An 18,538-nucleotide genomic window follows, 5' to 3' on the forward strand; every position below is an offset into this window, starting at 1 on the left:
ATTATCATCTATCTTATCATTCAGCTGCTACTGACGATGAAGACGAAGCTACTACTGACGATGGAGATGGAGAAGAAGACGATGATCTCGCCACCTCCATCGCTTCTATCGGCGATCGCCAAAGTATACATCAAACATCAAACCGCAATACTCTAGTAGAACCCTGCTAAAGCTGCAGGGAGATGGAAGATTGCACAGGGAAGATTGCACAGACATGGTGGAAGATACTTTATTTGCGCTTGCGATCACGTACGTGCATGTTTTTTAGGAGTACAGGCAACTTAAAAATGTGACCTGATGAGTGTTGTTTGCGACAAGGAACTGAAGGAAGTACCTTTGCTTGAGACATCCGCGATCGCCAAAGTATACATCAAACATCAAATCGCAATACTACAGTAGAACCTTGCTAAAGCTGCAAGGAGGATTGCCTTATTCTCCGTTACTTACTGACGATGAAGACGAAGCTACTACTGACGATGGAGATGGAGAAGAAGACGATGATCTCGCCACCTCCATCGCTTCTATCTGCTTGCACAGTTCTACACATTCATCTCACATATCTATCACCCAATTATGTATTCATTATAGAACTATTATCATCTGAAAGCTCCCAAATTATTACTTATTCACTATAGAACTCGTCTCACCTGAAAGCTCTGAGACAAGTTGTATCGCCTAAAAGCTCTAGTGAGATGACGATGAGCTCGGCGACTCCTTGGCTAAGATCAGGGCTGACGCTCGACGTCCTGTCTTAAGACGTGAGGAATCGGGGAGAAAGGGCGGAACATGTTGATGAGCTTGCTGTGGAGTGTGGCGAGGTCGTGGTTGTAGGACTGAGGCATATCCTCGAGCTTCTTGGTGTTGGGGAACCTGCGGGTGAGCTCGTCCTGGTAATGGTAGAAGATGTATTCGCGGACCTCGACAGAGCCGGACACATAGCTATCGGCAGGGAGCATCCAGTCTGGGTAGAGCTTGTCGAACTCTCGATATGAGCGGGTGACGGAGCCATGCTGATCGAGGACGATGTCGTCGTTGCGCTTGACGCTCTGGAGGCAAGAGTAGGGGACGAGCTCGGAGGAGCCGTAGTAGGCGATGCCGACGAGGCCTTTGGGCTGGTGGAGGGTGTCGTGTTTGCCGGGGTGGTCGGAGGCGAGGGAGCAAGGGATTTTGCAACGGGGGCAAGGGGAGTCACAGCGAGGGCGAGAGGAGGAATCATCGAGGTGTTGCATGCGATCTCTGAGGAGCTCAACGATATTGTTCGACGTACTACTAGATTTTGCATTATGATTATCAGAAGAAGATGACGATGGAGATGGAGAAGATGACGACGTAAGTGGAGAAGACGACGATAGAAATGGAGAAGATGACGACGGAAATGAAGAAGACGACGATGATCTCGTCACCTCCATCGCTTCTATCTGCTTGCATAGCTCTTCCACCTTCATCTCAAATGTCGCCGCATCCATAGCTCCCGCTCCTCCTGCTTGCCTCCCATACACTTCCCTGTTTATCCCCCTCACGCTCCTCGCCATCCCCCTCGTCCTCTCATCCCTCCACATCCTCCCCTCCACCTCCTCCACAAACCCCCTCACTCCTTCCTTCCCTCCCTTCCTCACCACCTCCCTCGCTGCCCCCCTCACCACCCCCTTCACCCTCCCCTTGAACTCCCCCTCCCACCCCCCATACTTCTCCTCCACTGCCTCCCCCATCAGTAGCTCCGTTATACCGTGATAGTGCTCCCTCGGATCCCCCACCAGATCCAGTACTCGAGATGTCTTTCCGCCCTCTATTAGGAAGACTAGATGCAGATCTAAGCATGCCCTCATCACCATCCAGTTCGACACCCACTCCTCCCCTTGCAAGTGCTCCGCAACCGTGGCCACCAGGCTCTCGTAGAATGCTTTCGTGAATCCGGCTTGCAAACGTATCTGCAGCTGCCCGAAGAGTACGTCCAGCTCGCTCATGCCATCAGTGTTGTATTGCTCGAAGAACTTCCTCAGCGCGGGCTTGCGTTCCACCTCCAGCGTCCTTGCCACGTTGTGATCCTCGTCCCACTTCCGCTGGATGGATTTCAACTTCTCCAGGAGCAGACTTCCGACGTATCGGTTGGCAGCTACCTGCTCTTCTCTGGAGCGCGTTTTCACCAGCTCGGCTGTTCGTGCTTTCACCTCCTCCACGATTTCATCTGCCATATGCCATAGTCACCCACGCAGTTAGTCCGCTGAAATAGCCCAACGCTTGCAGCTTGTAATTAGAAAATGCAGCAGCTCATAAGTATATATCAGAGTAGTTAGTAGGACGAAAAGAGGTTTGGATCAACCTACGAAAGCAAGCATCACAGCATCCAATATCACAACATCTAAGATAAAATCAAAGGTGGCGAAGACTCAAGCACGCTCTAAGATCAAAGAGAATTCCAAAACTAACTCCCTAGTCCAGGAAGCCAGCTCGAACCTGAGTATTGCTTCACGTCTTTCAGATTTGCGTCGACCATTTTGCTCAACTGGTTCTTGGTGCTATCGTCAATTAGCCCGAACGCTCTCTGATCATCCCTGGAAGCGTCCGACAAGCCATACCTATCATACGAGCTATGCACTCGCCCCTCCACCATTCCTTCCAATGGCTGGTGTTGTAATCTCGCTTCCTGCAAAGCTCTCCCGAAGACCTCCTCGAAGATCCTATCCTTCTGCCCTTCATATCGAGGTTTCCTTCGATCCACCACCTCTTGCTGCACTCGATGCTCGTAGCGCTCCACAGCCTCCTCGAACTTTGCCACCCCAGCAATCCACTCCTCCACTCTGCGCTCATAGAAGGCATGGATATTCGAGAGAAAATCATCCCAATTCTCTTGTTCCTGCTTCATCCATTCCTCCTTCTGTCTTTCCAGCAGTCCCCGCACCTCGGCCGTCTCCTCTTGCAATGCCTTTTCCACTCTTTCTTTGAACAAGTTGTGGACTTCCACCTCCGGGTCTCTCTTGGGATCCAGGGCCTCAAACTCCTCTAGCAACTTCTTGAACACTCTCCTGCGAGAGTTTGCTAGCTCGTTTTGGAGATCCTGAAAGGCACGGTACTTCACTGCACTCGGGAAGCCCTCATCGAAATCTGCATTGGTGATACCCTTCCACACGAACTCCAAGTTGTCTCTCCACTGAGCCAGGCTCAACGGACGCCATCGCTTCTCCTCTGTCACCCGCCTATGGAGATACTCCCGAAGCTTCACCAACTTTTGCCCATATGCCCACCCTGATATGTTCTCATGTAGCCTCTCACCCTGCTTGATGTTTCCCATCCACTTCACATCACTCTTCTCCTCTTCGTCATCCACATGAAAGCTTTCCAAAAAGGAGCATGTCTCACTCCCATGTAGCTCTTTTGCCGCTCGCCTCAGCTGCCGTTGGAGATGCTCCTGTATGGGCTTCAGTACTTGAGTCTCAGAGGTATCCTCGGCCCTGTAAGCGAAGATGATCTTTGTGTGTGCTCGGCCTCCATTCCTCTCCGCCAACTCTGAGCCTTCAAATCCTTTCAGCACCGTGGGGATCACTTGCTTCAGAACATCATCACTCACGCTAGTGATCATCACCACGCATGCATTGGCTACCACGATTGCAAATTTGGCCAAGCGATCATTGTATGCGTCTGAATCATCAGAATCTGTGTGAGACTTGAAGCCTTCCGTGTCTAGAACCAGAACATAGTCGTAACCTCCCCAGTCATACGACCTCACAAGCTGTATGTGTGCTCCAGAGGTGCATGGAACAGCACTAGTCTGGAATTGGGTGCCGAACATGAGATTCAGCATGGTACTCTTGCCACCGTTCTTCGGCCCCAGGACACTTAGAACGAACACCTTTGGACGTTTGGGGCTTTCTGAAGTTAGGAGATTGTCAAGCTCCGTCAAGACTGCGGTCACCCAAGCATTGCACATCATCCCTGCATCGCCATCAAGAACCTCCATAGGGAATCCATCCAACAAATGCCTTGCGGCGAGCTGCGGCAAGACTCGCAGATTGACCGGATCGGCAACGAAGATATGACATACCTCCCGCCACAGGTGCTCCACCCCGACTATATTCTCGAAATACATCTTCTTGGCCTGCCTGTAGTTACTCTCAAACCGGGTCGGGTTTTGTTGAAATTGTTGAAAGGCCGCCTCTACGTTTTGCAGCACTGGTCGCATTCTCTCTTGCATTACCTGCTGCATGAGCTTGATCCCGTACGTGCGCAACACTTGGTCATTCTTGATCATCAGTACCTGGACAAAGAGCTGTAGGATTGGAACCTTCACCACTGTTGCAGCAGAACTGAACCGTTTTTTCTCTTCTTCTTTACAGCTCTCTTGCTGTCTAATTCTGCCAGGCTCGTCTCTTAGTTTGAGACTTTCAAACCATGTCTTGGCCTGCTTTGCAAAGCTCTTCTGCAAAAGAAGGGTGCCCCTGACGTCAGCGAACTCCACCGTAGCTAAGGTCTCATGGAGCCCTTTGAAGACTACCAATTGCTGGTTTGGGAAATGAGGCAAGCACAACCTGTACACCTCTCGTCTTTCTGAGTTCTTCAGTTTCTTAAAGGCCGCCGTAAGGGCATTCTTCAATCTGCTCTCTACTGAGGAAGAGCGTCCCCATATTTCATTGTAGCCCCCCCATATTTCAGTGAAGTGTCTTGTCCTTATACGTCCGGCCTCTCCGGTTTCAGACCATTGGATTGAAAAAAGCCCTTCTTTCGCTCGCAAACCTTGCACACCTCTCTCAGGTACCTCAACAATCAGGACTTCTGCAATTTCCCTCACAAAGTCACTCAGCTCAGTATAGTCGCCAAATACGAGGAATGTAAGGCAAGGCAAGCGGTCTTCCCCCAGAAATCCTACTGCTACTTCCACAATAGGACCGGCCAACCTGCGTCCGTGATGATACAGGCTTAAGAAATTGCATGCAAGTACTTTATGTGCCATTTCCGCACTTCTGGAGGTAACAACATTTCTCTCCGACAGGAAGACAACACGCGGTAGGCTTCTATCCTCTACAACTGAAATGGGCTGTCGGTTTGCTAGTTTCACTTGGACGGACCGTAACGCCTGTGCATTGTGCTTTGAAACTTTCAATCTAGCATCACTGGAGCTAAGCTTCTCTGGCATGACCAAAGGAACTCCTAATCTTTGACCTAGCAAGAGCCCAAACAATGAGATTTGAAAAGGAAGGTCTGAGCTCTGCGTGATTTGCAAGAGAAGCTCTAAGACTGAGAGATGTTCACCAGTGGTGCCGTCGCGAGAAGAGCTGTCATCTTTGTACACCTCGTCGGAGAAATAGTCCTCGTCACGGGTGTCATCAGCAAAAGGCTCGAGGTTGTGTCGCAAGCAATCAAGAAGATACTTGTGTGGATGGTCTTTCTGAAGTGGTCTATCCACTATCATGTCACCCATATACTTGTAGGTAAGAGCAGTGGCATCATCGCCGGGGCGGGGAACTGTAATGGCATGAAATTGTGCAAACGATCCTCTTTGGAGGACGTTCCAAAGAGGATTTGAAGCAAATAACTGATCCTTTAGCTGTTGGATCATACCCTCCAGCCTCTCTCGGGAAATGGGTTCTGGCTGCGTGGCATTTCCTTCCCTATCGAAACCGTAATTGCGGATTACCGCAGGAATTTGTGTGGCATCGGGGTTTAGGGCGATGCAGGCCTTGAATAAACGTGACAAAGACTCGACAGGCGTATATTCCGCTCCCAGAAATTGCTCAAGGCAAGCGCACAGCTCATCTGGGGTAGCTCTCAAAAGGGAGCACCCATACCCCCCCGGACGCAGAACTATTCTAGCCTTGAACAATCGAAACAACTCGTCCCTTAGCCTACGCTTTGCGGCAGCCATATGTGACGACTCAGAACCTGCAATGTCATCCACAAATCTGAGAAAGGCAGGGATATGAAACAAATCTTCCGTGAGATCGACTGGACCTACATTTGCAGCCATAGAGAATAAGTCGACGAGCATTCTCTCTACTTCATCAGGGGCAACACCACTCCGGAGAGCGTTGTCTACATAAGCTTTCAGGCTCTCGACTGCTTCGTTTCGCTCTTTGCTCAATTGTTGGGCAGAAGGGTCGCGAACGGCCTCAGCACCAGCTAGCGCAGCTCGCTTTCGTATGTTGTACATGGTGCAAACTTTCAGATTTCAGCACAGGCCACGAACGCCAGGGATCACGGTAATTACTGTCAACCTATAACCATGCAATATTACGAACTAGATGAGAAAAGCAGAGCAGCGGTGAGCGATAATAAGAATACAAGAGCTTGACGGATTGATATACCTAGGCAGAATGCAGGTGCTGCAGCGTGCGATCAATAAGGATGCAGCAAATCCTATTGTGAAGTGCCATGATTAATTCGGAATGGTTGTAGTTTCGAAGGATAGAGACGCAAAGCAAGTGCACAAGACGGAGCTAGAGTCTTAAGATCTCGAAGAAAGCGACAATGCGAATGCTGGCAATGTAGGAATGTGAGGGATAGAGCTGGTAAGGGCATTTTTATATGCTTTGAGTTCAAAGCAAGCACTGTATTCATTCAAGCTGCTGCAGACCTATATACATACCACGTCCCATACAGAATTAAGGCGTCCCATTCTAATATATATACATGGGGATGGGGTTTAATGAAGGGAAGGCACAATCAAGGGATACATATACGTATATACACGGGGTTTTATGAAGGAAAGGCACAATTAAGGGATATATATATACGCATATATATATATATGAATATACCCTATTTCCTCAATAGGAGAACGATAGGCCAATATGTATTGCTCAAAAGGAAAAAGAGGCCATGTCTCCATTGCTTCCTTTGGACTCTAGGCATAATATCTATACGTCTCAATAATATGTCTTCATACATGGGTCCTTATGGCCTACCAAAAGCAAAGGCACACATATCACGAACTTTGATTAACTTATGGATTTCCTATGTTCTTGAAGCATTTGTAGTGGTTATACATCTTTCCCCCTAAGGGACACGAATATATAAAGTTGAGCTTACATAAAGAACTATCCACCCTTAATCTCAAGATGTTGCTAACTCTCCCATCAAAATTCGATGTCTTCATCGCTTGCCTTGAACTCTAGGCATATTCAACAAGCACAATAGTATGTCTTGATACATGGGGCCTTATGGCCTACCAAAACTAAAGGCCCCTTCTATTATCTATCCATTCAAACTAAAGGCCCCTTCTATTATCTATCCATTCTATTCTCAATTTATTGACTCTCCCATCAAACGTGTTGAGAGTTCCTTCTCATCTTCCATTTAATTTCCTTCTCTTACGAATCTTTCTATTTACTCAAGAAGACTAGTGCCAACTTTTGGGTTTTCTTTTTATCCCCACCACTTATCACAAAACTAATCAAGGTATATTTTTATTTTGGAACATAAAATGTTCATAGTATTCTTGCTTTTAAAAGCTTTCATTCTTGATGGGAATCACTATGTCTATATAACTTCTAAAGCACTACAAGGAAGGAATATATGGATCTCTCCTTTACTTGCATAATGTACAAGCAAACTCATATTCACATACTTGTGCAACATTGCAATGATCAAAAGATTTTCTTCATTACAAGGAAAGCTTTGTGTAACCTTGAAATTGCCACATTGTGAAAGTATGTTCTACCTCTGCCTCTACTGCAACAATGCCGATAAAATCACATACAATTCCTTACTCCCTTGTAAAACATTGCAATTTTCTTTACAAGCACTAAGTTCTTCCTTTATGGGTCGTATGTACACCATTCAACTTTCTCTTACACCCGTAAACTTTTATAGCTGGAACTATTCAATGGAGTAACTAGTTCCCATAAGCATGCAGGTATACTTATTGTATAAATCGAGCTTCTAGGAGAGCCAAAAAATTACCTTTAGATTATGTTGTTTGCAATTTAGGCTATTGAACATCTAAAGAGAGTCTGTCAAGCTATTGAGCCAATTAATGAGACAATAGATGTATATCACACTATGATCCTTGGGTATAACCACTCTTTAAATGGGATCTTCTACATAATTTTATTTGCACAATTAGCTCCATTACTATTATTTCGTAGAAATATAATCTTTTTTTTTGCTCATAATGATGCTTACAATATAGGCTTCATTTTTTTTTCATGCTTCAAGATCGCTCCACCCTCAGAAGGATCCCAACTATTCAGCACAATTTAGGTAATTCAAGAAAAATGGCCCATGTTACAAATAAATGGATCCCCTTAATCATTATTCCACCCAATTATTTTTTCTAAGGCCTCTTCTTGGAATGCATAATGCACATTGTAGGTTAGAAAACTTCATTAAGGTGAAACCATCCCAATAAACACCTAATATCTTTGCCCCCATCTATTTGTACTTAGCTTGAAAGGGAGAACTTTACAAAGAGAAGAGTCAATTTTGTCTCTAATCCATGAGAAGTTGAAGTCATGAAGAAAATATAACAAAGACCTCCCAAAGGCCTTCGATGCCTACTTTGTTCACATGCTAGACTGAGGGAATTAGGTAGATCCTTAAATTGTTTAAAAATGTTAAACACAATTTCCAATCATTGAAGGAACAAAAGAAGTTATTAAAATTAGGAATGTTGATGTGTACAATGGTTTACTACCATGTAATATGAATTAGTGATGAATCTCTTTATTCCATGTGGGTGAAAATGTGAATGGATGTGTGTTACATATACAAGGCATAACTTATGTATTTGTTGGAAAAATGTAACCAATTCAATGTCTTAACTAATTTGCACATTCCCAACCTCAATTAAGGCCAAAAATCAACCAATGGACACCTTGAAAATGATCCTAAAAGTTTTCAAAGACTATTTTAATATTATTGATTAGATCCTTAACCTTATAAGACATCAAAGACTACTATTAATGGTTTCAAGATTTCACGTCTCCAACTTTCAACTTTGGAAAACCTTAAATATATTACCAACTGTGCCAATTCTTGTGACTTTCCCCTCTAATTTTCCCCCTCTCCACATAAGACATTAAAGACTAATATTGATGGTTTCAAGATTTCATGTCTCAAGCATTGGTTAACCTTGAATACATTACCAACTATGCTACTCCTTGCTACTTTCCCCCTCTCCATGCTCCTATCATTTTCCGCCCTCTCCACATTTTCTCTTATTATCCACATTTGATCTTATTGTCATGGGTTCTAGCATAACCACATGGGATCCTATCAAATAAATGCACAAATATAAAAACGAAATGCACATTAGGGGAGAATTGGGGTCTCCAAAGGGCCCCCACTTAGTGTTTTCAATGGATCAGTGAGGGATTTGAGGTGTACCAATGGGAGTGCTTCTTTTTGTGGGACAATGCCATGTTGAGGTGGAGGGTGGGCAAACCTGCAAACAGACCCTACTGACTACTCCTCTTACACCGGGGACCACTTAAACCATACCTCCCTCAATCCATGCTTCACCCTCCTCCCATGTGCACCTCCCCCAGACAATCCTAAAATGCATTCAAGAGGTTGTCGGGCTTTTTTGGGCAAATTTTTCCTTTCCCCCCCTCTCAACTTATTGTAGGCCTGCCCCCTCCTCTTCTCTGATCCAACTCCATTCTCCCTCCATTTTTCAAACATGGAAACTCATTTGGCAAGTGCTTTGCGCCCTCCTACTTTGGTCCACTGTCTTTCTCCCTCTCCAGCACCTCCTACAACAGCTACTCTTTTCCTCTTCATTCCTAGCTATAGCACCTCCTGCAACAGTTGTTCATCCCCCTCGGCTCTTTCTCCCTTCATTCCTAGTTATAGCACCTCCTACAGCAATTGCTTAGCCCCTCTTCTCTTTCTCCCTCCATTCCTAGCTACAGCACCTTCTGCAATAGCTGCTCATCCCCCTCTGCTCTTTCTCCCTCCATTCTTAGCTACCCCCTCTACAACACCTCTTAAAGCTACTCTCCACCTTCAGTTGCACCCTCTATACCTGCCCCCCCTCTCCCTCTGTCTCCCTCTGTTGGAGTTTCTCTCTCCCTCCAAGGTGCACTTTTAGGTCCACTCTTGCTATTGTGACCTCTCTACAAGCATGGTGAGGAGACCATACACGTCCTCTAGTTTGTCCCACAAGAGTAAAAATGCACTGGGTGAATGGGTGCCTTGCACCTATCGCTTGAATGATTGGATAATCATGAGAGGGTCTTCCAAGGGTCCACATAAGCTTCCCAAGAGCAAGAGAGGTGATCTTTTGCATGAATGGAAGGGCCACATCATGAAGTTCAAGCTTGGGAATAAAGGATGGCTTGCAAAGGTGCAGCACATCTACATGGGGAACGACATGCACCTTGCTCTATCAAGCAATCAATCGACAATATTATCACATTGTAAGTTTGTATTTTGTGTAGCATTTCTAAGTGTAATGAGTCAGTTTGAAATTGTATTTTGAAATAGCACTTGTGCATAGCAGATGTAATTCCTTTAGACTTTGAGTGGGAACCAGTCGAGTGCTTCTTAGGTAAGTTTACTGTCGTTCTAGTATACGCACACCACCCTCGCCACCCTCCTCATCATGTCTCAGGGTTTCGTGTAAATATAAGACGTCTCAAGATTTTGTGTCGTGTATGCATGCAATATTAATCATGAACTCAAATAGCATTGACTTTTCAATGATCCATTACCACGTGCGCACCACCAACGGTGGGTACTAGTTTGGGCTCCTCCCCATACATCCTCAAGTGGCACATGACAATACGGCATTGATGTCGTACTTCTCCCTTGCAATGAGTACAATGACAATACAACCTCTCCGTAAGCCACTCTGTGCTCCCGAGCATTGGCACATCATTTGACAAGTTTCCACTCGTCCTTTAATCCATCTACACACCTCCAAAATCACAACACAAAATGTAAGGAAATCCATTAAGATCTAAAAAATAACCACCCATGAGCTCCTTTTCTCTCTTCTTAGATCAAGTGCCCTGAACCGTCGCTATATAGCGACACTTTTAGGGTATAAGTGTCGTTATATAGTGACACTCAAGGTATAAGTGTCACTATATAGCGACACTTTTAGGGTATGAGTGTCGCTATATAGTGACACTTTTAGGGTATAAGTGTCGCTATATAATGACTGACCAGTGTCGCTATATAGTGATGCTGGGGGACTAAAACCCGAAACCCCGTGCGACGTCATTTTTCACAACTCTATTGCGAGAAAAGTAAAAATCTCTCCTCCCACGTTATATTCAGCGACCTCGCTTTCCTTCTCTATTCACCATACTCCTCACCCCTACCAAGCCCCTCTCCCATTGACACTTGTGCTCCCTCTCCACCCTTCTCCCTCTCTACTTGTGTGAAAGGAAGTTTTTCAAGAAGGTGTATCTCTTTAAGCAATGTAGGTTCATTTTTTGTGAGATTTCATTTTGCAGTGAGTGTTGAAGCATGTTTCTCCTTGCATTGCTAAGCCTATGTACTAATTTTCATGCTTGATTTTTAGAGATTAAGGACAAAAAACGAGATTTGCTCTTCTCTTTTTGGTATTTCTCTTCCTCCTCTTTCCCCTTCTTTCGTGCTTTCTCCTTGTTTGTAGGCTTATGCTTGTCCCCTCAATCCAATCCCTTTGGAAAGTTGCTTCTCCACACTCCTCCTTCCTCTAACTAGTTATCTAAAAAATGGTATGTTTCCTCTCTTTTGTAGGGCCAATGCACAAAACACCAAGCGGGACTTTTCCAGGTAAGAAAGTGCTTCCTCTTTTTTCTTTTTTTTGTTTCCATTACTTACATTGGCCTACAGCTAGCTCTTTAAGCGCTAGCTGTAGTGATGGGTGTAAGAACCCTTTCTTTCCCTCTCTTCTCTTATTCCCTCTTCTTCCCCTCTTTTCCTCTTTTCCTCCCCCTTTCCCCCCTCTTTCCCTCCCCCTCTTATTTCCTCTTCCTCTCTTTTCTTCTTTTCCCCTCTCTTTTTTCATTCTCTTTTCCCCTCTTCCTTCCTCTTCCTTCTCTTCTTTTCCCCTCTCTTATTTCCTCTCTTTCATCCTCTTTTCTCTTCTTTTCATAAGCATATGCATTTGCCTATGCTTATGCTCATATGCTTATGCTTATGCATGAGCATATGCTCATATGCTTTTCCCCTCTCTTTTTTCCTTCTCTTTTTCCCTCTTCCTTATCTTCTTTTCCCCTCTCTTATTTCCTCTCTTTCATCATCTTTTCTCCTCTCTTCATAAGTATATGCATTTGCCTATGCTTACGCATGAGCATATGCTTTCTCTCTTTTTCTCTTTTTTGCTCTCTTTTCTTCTTTTCCCCTCTCTTTTTTCCTTCTCTTTTCCCCTCTTTCTTTCTCTTCTTTCTCTACTTTTCCCCTCTCTTATTTCCTCTCTTTCATCCTCTTTTCTCTTCTTTTCATAAGCATATTCATTTGTCTATGTATCTCTCTCATGAGCTTATGCTTATGCATGAGCATATGCTCATATGCTCATGCATAAGCATATGATTTCTCTCTTTTTCTCTTTTTTTCTCTCTTTTCTTCTTTTCTCCTCTCTTTTTTGATTTTCCCTTCTTCTTTTTCCTTCTCTTATGCTTATGCTCTTTTCCCCTCTTCTTTTCCCCTCTCTTTTTTCATTCTTTTTCCCCCTCTTCCTTCCTCTTCCTTCTCTTCTTTTCCCCTCTCTTATTTCCTCTCTTTCATCCTCTTTTCTCTTCTTTTCATAAGTTTCATATTATTCTTTTCATAATATGCTTATGCTCATATGCTTATGCTTATGCATGAGCATATGCTCATATGCTCATATGCTTTCTCTTTTTTCCTTCTCTTTTCTCATCTTCCTTCTCGGGGAGGTCACTATGTATAAACTCTCTATATCACGTGTGTTCAAGGCTTATTTGTAAAATCCCTTATCCGTAGATTTTTCATTAATAAAATGTACCCTTTCTCTATACAAATTTGTAATTTTTTTCTAAAATAATTTTAAATACTCCCTTATGTAAGTTAAATTCTGTAAATTTTAGAAATTAAAAATATCCTTTTGTTGAACTCACATGATAGGGTTACATAAGATGAGTGACCCCCCCGAGAATTCCTTTCTGTTCCTTCTCTTCTTTTCCCCTCTCTTATTTCCTCTCTTTCATCCTCTCTTCTATTCTTTTCATAAGCATATGCATTTGCCTATGCTTATGCTTATTCATGAGCATATGCTCATATGTTTTTCCCGTCTCTTTTTTCCTTCTCTTTTTCCTCTTCCTTTCTCTTATTTCTCTTCTTTTTCCCTCTCTTTCATTTTCTTTTCTCTTCTTTTCATAAGCATATGCTTTCTCTCTTTTTCTCTTTTTCCCCCTCTTTTCCTCTTTTCTCCTCTCTTTCGAAAGGGTAATTTTGTAACAAACAATGTTGTATATCTTCGACATGTATATGCTTCTGTCGCTCAACTCGTTTGAGCGATTTTGTATCACCCTTCTCACAAAGGGAATTTTATAACAAACAACATTCTTTTGTTATTATTTTAAAAAAAACATTAGTGGGCAAAACAGGGCTTGCTATGGCCCTGCTTAGCCCCACTAATTTTTTTTTAAAGCTTATGTTAATCGTCGCTATATAGCAACGTTTACCAATGTCGCTATATAGCGACATTTATTAGTGTCGCTATATAGCGATGCTTATATAGCAATCATTCTTTTTCGATGCTAATAGCGACATAAATACCGACCTTTGCGCCTGTCAAAAAAAAACTTTGTAGTGTAAAAAAGGTCGGTATTTCCGTCAAAAAAGAGCTTGTGCCTTGTAGTGTGAAAACCTTACATGGAGCATTGATACGCTTCACCCGAATAAATGTACCATCGATACACAAGACTACCGGTGGTACAACTCATATTCTTAGCAATAATATTAATTATCTCGGCGGTAATATACACCGCCAGGGATAATTAACATTACCGTCGGGAATATGAGTTCTACTATCGGTAGTGTCATGTGTACCGGCGGTGCTGTGGGGTGCAGATTCCCAGTTTCCCTCGTGCCCTGAGGCTATATATCGGTGGAAATGGCGATAGAGGCTCGTCATTCAATCCGGTTGTAGTTCATATCCCAATAAGTTGGAAAAGAAAGTGAACCACGATTTGGATCTGAATAGTTGTAAGGCTAAGTGGGTTAGAGTGAGTCAGCATTCATTATACATGTGGGTGTGGTTTGCTCCTCTGATTCCTTGCATCTTGGAGAAATTGTAGACCACAAACACAAGGGCTAGTGGATGCGAGTGTTTGTTTTGTGTTCTTGAGGGTGGTCTATACTCCAACTCCTTGCATTTTGGGAAACTTGCAGACCACGATCATGAGTGCCAATGAATGCAATTGTTAGTGAGCAGTCTTGACTCTTAAGCTAAGCACCTTAAGTATGGAGAGAAGGGAGAGATGAGATGGCAATGACTTGAGCAAAAATACGACACATGTTGCGACTACGAATGCACAATCGGAAATTCTTGACTCCTCATTCACAATCTTCAAGACAAGTTGTGACTAGGCAAACTGTGGATGCATCAAGTCATGCCCATGCCAGTATTGATATGCCTGAAAATGTTCCCAGGGTTGTAGAAGGAGTTGCAGAAGAGGATCTCATTGCCGAAATGGACACTACCCCAATGCTTGATCCACCCTGTGAGGTTGTTAACCAAGATACGTGGAGAGGATTTATGCGAGTGTCACAATCCTCTCAAAGAGTTGTTCCACATGTATAGGGGGAAAAACGTAAGTCACATGGTCTAGAGTGGAATTTGTGTTTAATATTTGTGACTACGTTGAGTGGAAATGCAAGTATTGTGCAATACAAAAATATGGGGGAGCACCTCGCATAAGGGGCCACTTGCTTGGTGACTCAAGAAAGAGCATTCAGCGTTGTGCAGCCGCAAGAGCTGCTGCAGCAGCTTGCAGCTTGACAAAGAAGATGCAAGCTTCTGGAAAAATACAAAGGTATAAGTGGAGTAGAGTCTGTAAGCATACACGGTGACGGAAGTACTAGTGTTGCAGGCTCCCATGCCATAACTTCTTGTGTGGACACTAGCATGCAAGATAGATCACCACCTATGGCTTGTGAAACTAGATCGGCAACTGCTACTCCTAACTTGAGGCAACCCACAATAGTTGAGAGCTTCCAATTTCAAGACTTGGAGAATGCAAAGTATGTACTTGGTAGATCAATCTTGCGATCAGGATATCCACCACTGAGTATGGTCGATAATGATGATATGAGAGCTGCATGGAATTGCATTGCTAACTATGGGCCGGACTTCAAGCCGCCTTCTTAGACCACATTGTGTACGTCATTGTTAGATAAGGCATATGTAGAAGATAAAGAGCACATAAATCATAGCATCTTCGAGCAACTGCATAACATCGGATGCACAATTGTCTCAGACGGGTGGACAAGCATAAAACGCCATGCTTTATTGAGCGTGATGGTTATATCACCACATGGAGAGGCCTTCCACACATTGATTGATGCCTCACATGTAAAGAGGTCGGGGACATATATGGCTGGTGAGTTATCCAAGGTTATAAGAGAGTTACGCCTTGAAAAGGTTATTCAGGTTGTCATGGATAATGCCAAGAGTTGTAAAGAGGTGAGAAGAATTTTGCAAAGGGAGTATAGCAATTTATATGCATCTACGTGTTGTACACATACTTTAAATCTTGCATTGAAAGATTGGTATGAACAAGTGCCATGGTTCAAAGAGATTGTTTGCAAGGCTCGAGACATCATCAAGTTAGTACGATCAAAGCAACGTCTTGAAGCAATCTTTATGTCTCGTGATGGTTCTACCATGTTGCAATTGCCAACAACCACGAGATTCACCACGTACTTCTACACCTTGCAATCTCTAGTGAAAAATAGGAGTTTTCTTATAGAGACATTTCATTGTGGTGCTTTGAACGATGGATGTCAGAGTTGACCGATAGGGCAACAAAGGAGAAAATGCATGACCTGAAAGAAACATTGGGATCCCCTGCATTATGGAAATGGTTTGAGGATGCCGCTAATGCTATGAAACCTATTTTATATGCACTTAGGGAATTGGACTCAAAGTCTCCAACAATCGGAAAAGCATGGATGCACTTTTGGAGTATTGAGCAAGCTCTTATTTTGCGAGGAATCCCCCTACTCACCTGAGCTAAGAGAATGAGGGGAATTGTGGTTTAGGCTGCGATGGGAGTAAGCTCATAATCCATTGCATAGTGTTGGGTACCTTTTAGACCTCGAGTGGTGGAATATGAAGCCCGAAGAGATCCCAATTGTTATGCATGACTTTCATAAGGTGGTGTGACAATATTATCCCCACAACCATGAGTTTGCAAAGTGTTAACGAGTTAGCCTAGTATCAATGCAAGGAGGGGTTGTTTGCATCGAGCGATGTTCAAGCATTGGCAGAAACTACATCTGCTTGGAAATGGTGGATGATGAATGGCAGCATGTGTGAGCTTCTACGCCCGACTGCAATAAGGGTTCTTTCTCAGACATGCTAAAACTTGGGCTCAGAAAGAAATTGGAGTCATTATAAGTACATTCACAATACTTTACGAAATAGACTTCTAGATAATCAGGCTGAGAAGTTAGTGTACATCTATGCCAATCATAAAATCCTAGAAACATTAGAAGATGTGGGATATGAAGAGAAAGTTCCAAAATGGCCCTATGATATCCCGCCAAATGCTATACAACCTGAAGCAGACTCATCGTTGCAAATTCTAGAACCCCAAGAAGAGGATGAAACTGGGACTGATGGTGCAACATCCGAGGAAGATAGCATGGCGAGAAGGATGAATCTGATGAAGATGAAGGAAATGATATTCGCCTTCCACATGGGTCTAAAGATGAGGACATTGATGATGACGAACATGATGAGGATAGTGACTCGTGAATTGTGGCAATGATGGCAATAGGGTTTTGAATGTCTCATTGTATTCTGAACGTGTTCTTGTTTTCTGATTGCAGGTTGCGGTTTAGGATTGGATAAGAATTGTCTTATTGTGCATTGTAAATATCTTGTGTTAAGGGTTTGGGCTTTCATTCTTCCTTGTCACCATCGCATAGGCTTTTGGGTTGTAATGCCAATTGTTGTGCTCTTGACCAAGTTCAATTGATCAAGAGCATAGCAATTGGCATACCACTATGTCTCATATGCAATAGAATCCTATGCGAGGACGTGAGGAAGAAGCATGTGCAAAGTTTAATTTCTTGTCTTTGGTAACACTTATGTTTAATGACTTTAAAGATAAGTTTTAAGTGTGAGAGAGAGAGCGAGACATGACTTTAGGATTGCTATAAGAATTGTCTTACTGTGCATTGTGAATGTCTTGTGTTTAGGGTTTGGGCTTTTATTCTTCCATGTCACCATCGCATAGGCTTCTGGGTGGTTATGCCAATTGTTGTACTCTTGACCAAGTTCAATTGATCAAGAGCATGGCAATTGGCATACCACTCTGTCTCATATGCAATAAAATCCTATGCAAGGACGTGCGGAGGAAGCATGTGCAAAGTTTAATTGTGTATGTGTGTGTGTGTGTGTGTGTGTGTGTGTGTGTGTGTGTGTGTGTGAGAGAGAGAGAGAGAGAGAGAGAGAGAGTGCTTGTGATGAAAGTGCATATAATTATATTTCAATGGCAGTGCTTTTAAAGTTTACTTTAATAGTTTATAATTATTAAAGTTTAAATTTTACTTTATATAAGATTGCATAGTGTTTTACATTCCAAATTTTTTTTTAAATTTATTATGAAATAATATATTGACACTATTCCAATTGATGACTGTAGTATTGCATGTGATGGGATTTTTTGATTGCATAGTGCAAAATAATTATGAACATTGGATGCATTTAAATTAATCACTAAGCATTTAAATATATGAATCCCACCACATTATATAGTACAGCATCATATAACTTCAATGAACTTAAAACAAAGGCATATATTTTCATCATAAAGAGATTGTATACATGGTCATGAACTTCATTCAATGTCATGGTCATGGATACAACTATCCTAAGCCCAACACCATGTACAATGCCATTGATAGTTGGGCTTTACAAAGTGGAAAAATTGACCTAGTTGGCAAGTAATCTACTAGATAATAAAGAGGAAATTGGTGGCCGCAAGGCAAAGAGTAATAGCCAATACAATTATCAAGCAAGCATTGGCATATTGGGCACAAGCAATTGTCTGGGCTATCGGAGGGAAGGGGTTCCACGGCATATGGTTGTGAGGATGGATGGTGACAAATAGCTAACCATGCCTCCATGCTTGCATCTCCAATTAGTGTTGGACATGCGTCATGGGCCTCTTGCTACAACCACATGTTGAGGTCCTCCAAGCTCTTCAATTGGGCGCGTAGAGCAATAATCTCATTCTGCAACTCTGGCTCGGTTCGTGGTCTTTTAGTCTCTAGGCATTGGACCTGCTCAAACCGGGCCACGTTCTCTTCACAAAGTTGCGCCACTTGTTGCTCTAGTGGGCCACGTGCACCCTCCAATGCCGTGGACAATTGGGATTGGGTGATCGTCACTTCTGTAGACCACACGTATGCTTGTCCT

At 43.4% G+C, this 18,538-nt stretch overlaps 1 protein-coding gene across 1 annotated transcript; it reads right to left on the minus strand.

Moving 5' to 3' along the window:
* Window positions 1-223: 223 nt before the first annotated feature.
* On the minus strand, window positions 224-6,142 carry LOC147880525 (uncharacterized). Its single transcript, XM_087370632.1, has 3 exons — window positions 2,455-6,142; window positions 1,687-2,185; window positions 224-1,488 (listed from the first exon to the last, which is right to left on the minus strand). The coding sequence occupies exons 1-3, from the start codon at window positions 6,140-6,142 to the stop codon at window positions 726-728; spliced, it is 4,950 nt and encodes a 1,649-aa protein (XP_087226758.1). The 3' UTR covers window positions 224-725.
* Window positions 6,143-18,538: the final 12,396 nt, after the last annotated feature.

This window comes from Dipteris shenzhenensis, chromosome 32 (assembly GCF_047967505.1).
Source record: "Dipteris shenzhenensis isolate YYH24624 ecotype China chromosome 32, Dip_SZ_1.0, whole genome shotgun sequence".
Lineage (NCBI taxonomy): Eukaryota > Viridiplantae > Streptophyta > Polypodiopsida > Gleicheniales > Dipteridaceae > Dipteris > Dipteris shenzhenensis.

Bases quoted from the DNA above. Each gene is read 5' to 3' on its own strand.
- LOC147880525 (XM_087370632.1), bottom strand. From the start codon at position 6,142: ATGTACAACATACGAAAGCGAGCTGCGCTAGCTGGTGCTGAGGCCGTT. The intron at 2,186-2,454 runs GTTCGAGCTGGC...GGCATATGGCAG, and splicing joins AGACGTGAAGCAATACTCAG to ATGAAATCGTGGAGGAGGTG. The intron at 1,489-1,686 runs GTATGGGGGGTG...AGTGTATGGGAG, and splicing joins GGGGAGGCAGTGGAGGAGAA to GCAAGCAGGAGGAGCGGGAG.